We start from the raw sequence: 10,867 nt of genomic DNA on the forward strand, positions 1-10,867 counted from the left end.
AATAACTTTGGAAAAATAAGCATTTAAGTAACACATTTAATATATGTTTACAGAAAGATTAGAATAAAACAGTTTGAAAAAAATCACTTCATAATTGAAATATACATTATTAATATTCTGACAAGGTGATTCCTGCATTTTTTAAATGCAATGCATTTTAAAATTAATTTTGAAATGTACACCTTATGATCATTTAATAAAATGTAAAATTGATTTTTTTGTTTGAGATAATACATTTCTTTGTAGAGAAAAAAACCCACCTAAACTTGAAATAATATTTGAAGTAAATTTTTCTGTGCTTGAAGAATGGCTAAGAAAGTTTGCCCAATCTGCAGCTTTAGAAGCAGACACTTGTTATAGCTTTAGAGGACTTTCCTCTGCTTTATCCAAAAGCTTGTTACTACGGTTGAGTGCACCCCTCAGAACTTAAGCTGGCAGTATTTTCCCCAAATTTCCATTTAAATAAAACAATTCTTGGGTGAAGTGTACAATTACAACCTTTTTGATAATGTTTGAGTTAAAGACTATTTCTAATTACACCTGTAACATACAACATATTTGTTTTAAGGGCCAATCTTGACATACTGAGAAGATGGAAGGAAAAAGACTGTTATATTTAAAAAAGGAAAAAAAAAAACCCATTCAGTAAACAATTTGTATTTGATAGGAATGAAGGGAAGAACTATTTATAGACTAGAGACACGCATGTTTCCAAGTTGGAAAGTAATATGCCATTTTACACAAGCATGTATTTCCTAGACATCAGTGTAAAGCTAGAGCAGTAATTGTAATAAGCTGTTTTGCTAGCCATATTCAGGCAAGCCTCTTCAAATGAAACTTGGTGTTTTGCTACATTTTTTCCATTCCCAAAATGTCTCTTCTTTTCCCCTTGCAGTAAAGGCCAACATTATGTGTAGAAACATGTGCATGGGATGAGTGTATTCGTTGAGTTTATACAACTTTCTGTTTATTCCAAGGTTGACAAACATAGGCAAAAACATTAGTAAACTAGGCCAAGATTTGATTTAGAAAAGATATTTTAGAAATTGGATAAGAAATAAAATCTTTTAATTACCACAGTGTGTGATCTTTAGGTAACACATCAAATGCACTTAAGTGTTTTCACTAGTTCCAGCTGTTTGCACAAAAAATAATTAACTAGTAAATCAGTAAAGCTTATGTAAACCAACAAATAAAAGGAAATCGGTCCTGGAACAAAGGTGTTGGTTTGGCAGTTTGAAGTTGCAGAGCTACTTTTATTTCTGGGAGAGCAGATGATCACTGAGTAGTACGCTTGCTTTCTTCCTCTCTTTTCCTGTAAGCTTTATTTAACAGCTGGATTTCCTCCTGGTAGCCATCCCTTTCTTGATGCTGCCTTTTACTGTTCCGCCTGTGTGCTTCCACAGTGTCTGGAATGGAGATGTTGATATCACCATCAGGATTACTCGTGGGTAAAAAGAGGGAGTATGAGGCTGTTTCTCCTAAATCACATGAAACGAATCTGTTTTCTTTCCGTGAGTAGCGTAGGGATGGAGATCTGACTTGTGTGGAGGACTGGCTGATGTTGCTAATGATTGACACAGTGTCCAAGGCCTCCTCATTATCGCAAATTTCAAGAACTTCCAGGTGTATTTTCACACTGGTGTCCGCAAATGTGGAGGGAGAATCTTCTGAGTTTGGTGCATGGCCAACACTTTTGGATCGATAGACTTCTATTTTCTTAGAGGCTGGGGTTATTTTTTGCCCTTCTGTGCTTACCTCGTAGGTAGAAAGAGATAAAGTTTTCCCTGTAGGCGCCTGGAGAGACACAGTCCCCTGGAATGCACAGAGGGGAATGGCAAGGGCACCACCGGAACGCTGGGGATAAAAACAAAATTGTTATTATTGAAAACTAGTTTCTGAGATTGAGACATTTAGAAATGATTTTACTCATCAAAATAGTAAAGTTTTTCTATTTCAGATCCATTTCCCTAGAAACCTTTCACAGAGATGGAATTTAAATTCTGCCAACAAAGTGCCAGAGCTCAGTTTGCCCTAGGACAAATAAGAGGTCTAAAGGAGGGCAGCCAGGAACCTTTCCTTGAAGGGATTGCTTTTGTATTTTTGTTACATATTCAGTGACATTAAAAAGTTTGCATAGGTTGAAAGAAATGCAGACTGTGTTATCAACATGCACTTTTTTTCTCTCCCTCTTTAGTATCACAGAGAGAATGATAATCATGAAACTATGACTCAGATTAAGTATAAAAGATATTTCAGCTGTTAGATTTGAGCATACATAAGAGAAACCAAATGTCACCAGAACTGTGTTACAATGTGCTTGCCTTCCTACAGAGAAATCAGTCATTAAAGTAAACCCAATAATAGAGAATTCCTCCACATGTCTGCAAAAACTTGCCTGAAAGTTTAAACCTTTTCTACTACATTTTGTGTATTAGGTGTTTCTTCAAACTCTACTCACCACTGAGAGGTGCTTAAAAAATGAAGAAAATACGACTGATTCTTATAAAAGTTTGTACTTTATATGTTGATTCATTCCTCTATACTTTTGACTAATGCCTTTTTTGATTATGTGTTAGTCTCAGAAGATGGTAATATGTCATACTTCCAGAGCAGTGGTTCCTAAACCTGAGTCTCCAAACCAGCATCATCAGCATCATCTAGTAACTTGTTAGAAATGCATATTTTTGAGCCCCATAGCAGTCTACTGAATAAGAAACTCTGGGTAAAAAGCCTCCTAAACCTGAGTCTCCAAACCAGCATCATCAGCATCATCTAGTAACTTGTTAGAAATGCAGATTTTTGAGCCCCATAGCAGTCTACTGAATAAGAAACTCTGGGTAAAAAGCCCAACAGTCTGTATTTTAGCAAGCCTTCCAGGTGATTCTGTTGCATGGTAAAGTTTATGATTCTTTGCTCTAACTAAAGAAATGTTTTATGACAGAAAAAAAAGAGGTTGGGGGATGGTGGGTGTCAACAGACAGTTTTTATGCATGTGCCTACCACCTGTAAAGCCTGGAGTTACTAATTAAATTGGCCTAAGTATGTCTTTCCACCCGGGGAATTGGCATGAGGTATAATGGTGTTTTGCCAGTCTAGGATGACCAACCTTCCCGGTTTCCTGAACTGTCCCAGTTTTAGCACTGAAATTCCTGCATCCCAAGAAGTCCCTGGGATGTATAGTTATATATGCTATAAACGAAGGGCATATTGGGGGAAGATATTTGTAGCCTGTATAAGACAAAGTTTAATAGTCATAATATAGAGTGTTTTCTAAATCAGTAAGATAAACTTTTCTTCTGGCAGAAAAGTGGAAAAGGGAAGTGGGCAAAACAATTAAAGAAGTAAAAATGTAGAGTAAACACATGAAAAGATGTTCAATTTCACCAATAATCAAAAAAAGTAAGTAAAAACAATGATTCATGTTTAGTTTCTCAGATCGCCCTCCATAAAAAAAAAAAAAGAAAAGAAAAATAAAAAGATGGATGCTATCTTTAGAGTGCATTTTGATTATATTTGACTATAAATTAAAACTGCATATACTTACCAGCAATGCTACTTCTGAGAGTCAGTTCCACCAAATAACGGCACATATAAATTTATTTCAGCACTTTTGCAGGTCCCCAAATTAGGAACAGCCTAAAAGTCCATCATTCAGAAAATGTTGAATAGATTGTGACACAGTTATGTACTGGAAAACTACCTTGAATGGATGAGGTAAAGCCATAAGTTCTGCCAGGGTAAAATAATTTCCATGTATTTTAGATTATAAAAGCAAACTGCAAAACAATATATATATTATGATCCAGTTTTCTTATAGAAAGAAACTCACCAGAAATCAACCCAGACGATTATGCATGTATAGAAGTAAAAATAGATACACAGACACACAAACACACACATATATATAATAGGCATAGAAAAAAGGTTTGAAAAACTACACACCAAACAGTTCTTTTCCCCTGGGAGTGGATAGAGGCTGGGCATTTCAATTTTTATCTTTTATATTTATAAATTGTTAATAATATGATTTCTCTCATGGAAGTTTATTAAGTGGGGGAAGGGGAGGCAGAGACTACAAAATATTACTAGACAGACATCCAGGATGCAGGGGTGGGGTACTGCCTTAGCATAGTTAGCCTTAGGGTTCGACATTGGGAGTTTGTGCTGTGTTGGGAGTTTGTTCTATTTCTAGGTTAGGAGAGAGGAGACAAGCTGGGTGGAAGGTGCTGTCTCAAAGTTTTGCCATAATGGTTTGGTTGGCTAGAATGAGAATCCCAATTGCAGTATAGCTAATTTCCCATTCATGTTTTAAAAGAGTAGAGAATGGCATAGAAAAAATAAAATTTTAAATTTCTAAAAGGAAAGGCTATTAAGATAATCCTCTGGTCCTAGTCAGACAAAAATTTATAGCACTCTCAAAGTGGCCATTTTCTGTGATAGGTCAGAGTTTCTTCACTAATTTTACAGGAAAAATTGTTATAAACATTTTAGTCCAACAAACTGTCAATGTAAACATTAAGTTCAAATAGAGTCCTGCCTCAGGAGAAAAAAAAAAAAAAAGAAAGAAAGACAATACCGTACAACTCGAGTCATAAACCACAAGGTAGCTGGCAGATTTGCAAATCATTCAAAAAGTTCAAGAACAATTTTAGAAAGAGATTAAAAGTAAAAAGCAATAAAATCATAAGGGAAAATGAACGTTAATTTTAAGAAGTAAGAGATAATACAAAAGATTGTTACTACTGGTTTATCTTCATGTATGTCCTGAGTTGAGTAGTGTCCCCCAAAATTCGTGTCCCACCAGAACCTGTGAATATGACCTTCTTTGGGAATAGCTTTTTTGCAGGTGTAATCAAATCAAGATGAAGTCATACTGGATTAGGATGGGACCCAATGCAATGACTGGTGTCCTTATAAGAAGAGAGAAATTGGGACACAGATGCACATGGAGGAAAATGGCCACGCGAAGATGTAGACAAGTGACTGCAGTTACTGTGTGGGCTTGCTGGGAGCCATCAGAAGCTGGAAGAGGCAAGAAAAGATCATCCCCTAGAGCCTTCAGAGGGATCAGGACCCTCCTGACAACTTAATTTCAGACTTCTGGCCTCCAGAAATATGAGACAACAAATTTCTGTTGTTTTAAGCCATCTAAGCTTGTGGTAATCTGTTATAGCAGCCCTAGGAAGCTAACACAATGTTTTACGTGAATGGGTACAAAAATACATATGAAAATAAACTTATTTTGCAAAGTCCTACAACTGCACATTTTCTTCTGGAGACTTGGGCTATGCAGTCAATACTATCAAATCCACATAGAGTGTAATCTCCTCAAGGGAAGGGAATATTTCGTTGTTGATCTTGAATTCTCTACCATCTATACACAGTACCTGACATATGGCAGGATCTCAAAAATATTTGTTAAATGAGTAACTAAAAGTGTGTGTGAATGAATGAATCTGTAAATATTGACCTTCTCTATGCTTTTTAGATTCCATATTTTAAGTTTCGAAAGCATAAAAAATAAGATCATGTTTAAAAATATTGCTGTTCAAATTTATTTTTATATTTTAACAGGCCTATATAAAGGATAACAGTTACAAGTGCATCAGAAGGTCATATTAGAACATACTCTTTTTATAAAAATAAAATATTATGGGCCTGAATTGTACATAAAAGTTTGCATGACAAAGAATGATAGGTTCAGAGAACATAAAGCTGTTCATTTCATAGTCTCTGCTTTCTTCCTATTTAAAAGACTATGAATTAGCATATGCTGTCAGGAATAATGATAATCCATTATTGCTGTATTCCTGAGTGTAGGTGGCTGGGAGTTTTTTTATTTGGTAATGAAAAGCAGTCTCTAAACCTAACAAATGCTCCAGAAGGAGAGAGCATGCCATGTAAACACATTAGCACAAATAATCTGCCGTGATAATTGATTCAGACTTACTGACCTTGGGCATATTGAGCATTTTTATTTCTTCACTATAAGCTGCTAGGTGAATTCAGGGTGAAATTATAATATAAAAAGAATTGCTGCAAAATTCTCTCCTAATAAGGTGAGGTATTCTGTTGAGTATCTGAATCATTCAACTTAAGAAAGACATATTACAGCACATCGGATCATAACACTTAGCAGAGAACACGGAGTTGTAATTTCTCATTTTATAAAGGGAAAACTGACAGCCAGAGAGGTTAAACTCCTTGCCCAGGGTCACACAGGTAGTAGTGGTAGGACTGGTGCAGGACTCAGGTTTCTTAATAACTGGTTAAGCACATTTTCCACTGTACTGTGTTATTACTTTAAAAGAAATCTGCTTTAGCCAGGAGTAGGTCATGGGTTTTCTGCCCTGGAACTAGAATTATATCACTAACTTATTAATAGTTCAACTGACTAACAATTTTAATCTCAATTAAACTCGTATAGATGATCTTTAGGTGATTTAGGTGACTTTCGGGACTCTAAAAGTACAGACATTGAGGGATTTAAAAGAAAAAAAAATAGCAGGGAAATCAAGAACTTTGTGAGAAAAATAAAAGCAGATTTTTAATCATTTAAAAAATTTTATTCAATATGTAAAATAATGTGGTTACTATATTTTCATATATTCAACTCCCAAAATATTCCTCGTGTCATCTTTATTTAAATTATTATTAAGCCAAATAAGAGAAAAAGACACATGAACTGCTCAAGGGAAAGAGAAAATAGGGGCAAGAAAATAAGGGCCTTTATAAAGGGCCTATTATGTGGCATGGAAAGTGCTGGGTATTTTAACACATTTCACATTTAATCCTCCCAGACCTTAGGGCTATAGATTAAGCTTTTTCATTTTAATGATGAAAAGTCCAACAATTGAGTAACAGATTTAGGATCAATATTCATCATGACAAATATTCATTGATCCTGCTGAACACGAGCTGTGTATCAGGCTTTTTGTTACACACTTTATACATACTTTCTTATTTAATATTCTCATTAACTTTATAAAATAGAGACACTAATTAGCCCAAGTTTATAGATGATAAAATTGAATCGTGAGGAGGTAACACAAGTCTGTAAGTGACAGAGTCAAATCCAGATCAGGATTATCTGTCTCAAACCCTCTGCTCTTAGCCTTCCTGCTACCTCAGGGCACAGTGCTGTGAGATAAGATGTAACACCTCACACTCCTGATTCAGGCAGAGCCCTGCAGCGTCCTCTGGAAGCAAGGAGGGAGAAGGCATTTATTCATATTAGGAAGTGAAGGGAGTATTTAGAGAAGATATTTAGGAAAATGGTTTCTGTTTAAAAGATCATTTCAGTAGGCAGGAAAGTGGCAGAAATGTATTTTAGGATGAGGGAAAGGAAGAGCAAAGGCAAATGGAATTTTGGAGATATCATGTACTAGAGGGAAATGAGGCTAGAAAAAGAAGTGAGGCCCAGCCCTGAAAGCCCTGAACACCAAGACAAATTTTGATTGCATGCCGTAGGCAACAGGGAACTACTGGTGTTTTTTCTACATTTATGAAAAGGTTGGAAATGAAGATACTTGGAGTGTCTACCATGTGCAGTTACTGTGCTTGGCACTTTACATGTGAAATCTAATTTAGCATAATCAGGAGGGTGGTAAAATTATTTATATTTTACAGATAAGTAAATTGAGGTATGAATTGGCTAATTAACTTGCCTAGGTTACATAGAAAGGTAAAGTTTGAACTGTGATCTAAACTCAGCTCAGATTCCAAATCCCTTCCATTGTGCCACTCAGGGTCTAAGAAGATAACTGAGGATCCTGTGAAAGACGGATTTGAGGAAGGAGAGTGTGGTGGCAAGGAGAGACATTAGAAGGTTTTTAAAATCATATGTGCAAAGAAAAAGAGGATCCAAACTTCAGTACTGGTTATAGAAATCATAAGTGTGAAATGGGCTATTGATATTGCAGAAGCAAAATTCTTGAGGTAATGGTGAAGTCACATACCTTACCTCTCTTAGCCTCAGTTGTCTCATCTGCAAATTATGAAGATTAAATGAATTATTGCACAAAAAATGATTAGTGGAGTGCCTCACGCATAGGAAGTGCTCCATAAATGTGAGCTATAATTGGAAGGCAAATAAGAAAGATGAATCCACGAAGTTTTTGAGGTTTCTAGTGTCTAGAACCAGTAGCTGAGATAAGGAGCTTAGGAAGAGGTAGATAATTTAATGCTATTTCTACAACATTTATTTCTGTAACGTGTAGCACATTCGTCTGCAGTACTTTATTCTTATGGTATAAATAAACATATTCAAAGCCAGAGACTGCAGAATGGATTAAAAACATGACTCAACTATATACTGTCTAAAAGAAACTCACTTCAAATATAATATGGGCAGGTTAAAAGTAAAAGGATAGAAAAAAATATTTCACACAAATATCAATCAAAGGAAAACAAGAGTGGCTATATTAATTTCAGATAAAATAGACTTCAGAGCAAAGGAAACTACCAGAGAGAGAGAGAAGAATATTATATATTCATAAAAGGATAAATCCACCAAGAAGACATAGAAATCCTAAGTGTGTATACAGCAAACAACAGAGCTATAAAATATATAAAGCAAAATGAATAGATCTAAAAGGAGAAATAGTTAAATTCACAATTACAGTTAGAAATTCAATACTGTTCTTTCAACAATTAATAAGACAACTAGATAGAAAGTCAGCAAGAGTATACAAGAACACCATTACTCTTAAATCCACCAAGAAGACATAGAAATCCTAAGTGTGTATACAGCAAACAACAGAGCTATAAAGTATATAAAGCAAAATGAATAGATCTAAAAGGAGAAATAGTTAAATTCACAATTACAGTTAGAAATTCAACACTGTTCTTTCAACAATTAATAAGACAACTAGATAGAAAGTCAGCAAGAGTATACAAGAACACCATTACTCAATCGGACCTAATTAACATTTTTAGAAAATTCTATAGAAATTTTTACTTATAGAAAATTCCATCCAACAATAGAAGAATGCATATTATTTTCAAGTGCCCATGAGTTATATACCAAGTTAGATGTTATCCAGGCCATAGCACCAACTCTAATAATTTTAAAAGAAATAAAATTATATAGAGTATGTTCTCTGTCCACAATGGAATCAAGGTAGAAATAAATAGCAGAGAGATAATAGGAAAATCTCCAAACTTTCGGAAATCAGATAAAACATTTCTAAATAATCCATGAGTCAAAGAGGAAGTCTTGAAGGAAACTTAAAAAATATATTGAACTGAGTGAAATGAAAATGTAACATATTAAAATTTGTGCTAAAGGATTCTGAGAGAGAAATTTAAAGGACTAAAAATTAGTGTCAAATGAATAATCTAAGCTCCCACCTCAATAATTTGGAAAGAAAGCAAAATAAACTGAAAGCAAACATAAAGGAGGAAATAGAAAAGAGCAGAAATCAATGAAATAGACAATAGGAAAACAATAGAGAAAATCAATGAAACAGAGTTGGTTACATGAACGGATCAATAAAATTGACAAACCTCTAGCAACACAGGCAAAGAAAAAAAAGAGAAAACACAGATTACCAATGTTAGAAATGAAATGGGATATACTGCAGACTCTGAACACATTGAAAGGATAATAAAGGAATACCATAAACAACTTTACACATATAATTTGACAACTTAGATAAAATAAACCAAATCCATGAAAAACACAAAGTACCACAATGCACCAAATATGAAATAGATAATTTGAATAGCCTTATAACTACTAAGTAATTGAACTCATAATTTAAGAACTCCCCAGGCCAATATGATTTCACTGCAGAAAACTATGTCAAACACTTAAGGAAGAATGAATACAAATCATACATAATCTTTTACAGGAAATAGAAGGGAAGAAAACACTTCCTGATTCATTTTATAAACATAATTTTACCTTAATATTAAAGCTATACACAGACAGTGCAAAAAAAAAAAAAACAACCCCCCCCCCAAAACTACAAGTTGATATCACTCATGAATATAGATGCAAGTATCCTTAACAAGTATTAGCAAATGGAATTTAGCAATCTGTAATAGTAATTATACACCATAATCAAGTGAGGTTTATTCCAGAAATTCAAGATTGGTTCAATATTCAAAAATTGATTGGTAAGATTCATAATTTTAATAGGCTACAAAAGAAAACTGATATGATCACATTAATTGATGCAGCAAATGTATTTGACAAAACTCAACATTCACTCATGATTTAAAAAAAAAAACTCAGGAAAGTAGGAATAGAGGGAAACTTTCTCACTTTGATAAAGACCATCTATAAAAACCCTCCAGCTAACATTTTATTTAATAGTAAAAGACTACTTTCCTCCGAAGATCAGGACCAAGGCAAGAATGTCACTTCTCACCATTTTTATTCAACATAGTGCTGGAAGTTCTAGCCAGAGAAATAAGAAAAGGAAACAAAACTTATACAGATCATGAAGGAAGAATAAAAACGTGTCTACTTACAAATGACATGATTGACTTATTTAGAAAATCTATTTAGGGCCGAGCCCGTGGCGCACTCAGGAGAGTGTGGCACTGGGAGTGCAGCAGCGCTCCCGCCACGGGTTCGGATCCTATATGGGGGTGACTGGTGTGCTCACAGCGCTCACTGGCTGAGCGCGGTGCAGCCGGTCTCAGAAAAGACAAAAAAAAAAAAAAAAAAAAAAAAATCTATCTAGAAAATTCCAAGGAATCTACCAAAAAAAAAAAAATAATAATAATAATAATCCTCCTAGAACTAATAATTGAGCTAAGTAAGGTTGCAGGATACAAGATAAAAATACAAAATTATTTGAATTTCTATATACTAGCAGTGAACACATGGAAATCAAAATACAGAATACAATAG

General features: G+C 34.6%; 1 protein-coding gene across 1 annotated transcript; it reads right to left on the reverse strand.

Annotated features, from left to right (window-relative positions):
- Window positions 1–1,031: 1,031 nt before the first annotated feature.
- Window positions 1,032–3,593, reverse strand: GPR149 (G protein-coupled receptor 149). The gene is made up of 3 exons (XM_008584774.1): window positions 3,548–3,593; window positions 3,110–3,231; window positions 1,032–1,857 (listed from the first exon to the last, which is right to left on the reverse strand). Exons 1-3 carry the CDS (start codon window positions 3,591–3,593, stop codon window positions 1,279–1,281), a joined length of 747 nt encoding a protein of 248 aa, XP_008582996.1. The 3' UTR covers window positions 1,032–1,278.
- Between the last annotated feature and the right edge of the window lie 7,274 nt (window positions 3,594–10,867).

This window comes from Galeopterus variegatus, unplaced genomic scaffold (assembly GCF_000696425.1).
Source record: "Galeopterus variegatus unplaced genomic scaffold, G_variegatus-3.0.2 Scaffold3369, whole genome shotgun sequence".
NCBI lineage: Eukaryota > Metazoa > Chordata > Mammalia > Dermoptera > Cynocephalidae > Galeopterus > Galeopterus variegatus.

Bases quoted from the DNA above. Each gene is read 5' to 3' on its own strand.
- GPR149 (XM_008584774.1), bottom strand. From the start codon at position 3,593: ATGTGCCGTTATTTGGTGGAACTGACTCTCAGAAGTAGCATTGCTG. The intron at 3,232-3,547 runs GTAAGTATATGC...TGTCTTATACAG, and splicing joins TCTCAGAAGTAGCATTGCTG to GCTACAAATATCTTCCCCCA. The intron at 1,858-3,109 runs GTTGGTCATCCT...TTTTATCCCCAG, and splicing joins CAGTTCAGGAAACCGGGAAG to CGTTCCGGTGGTGCCCTTGC.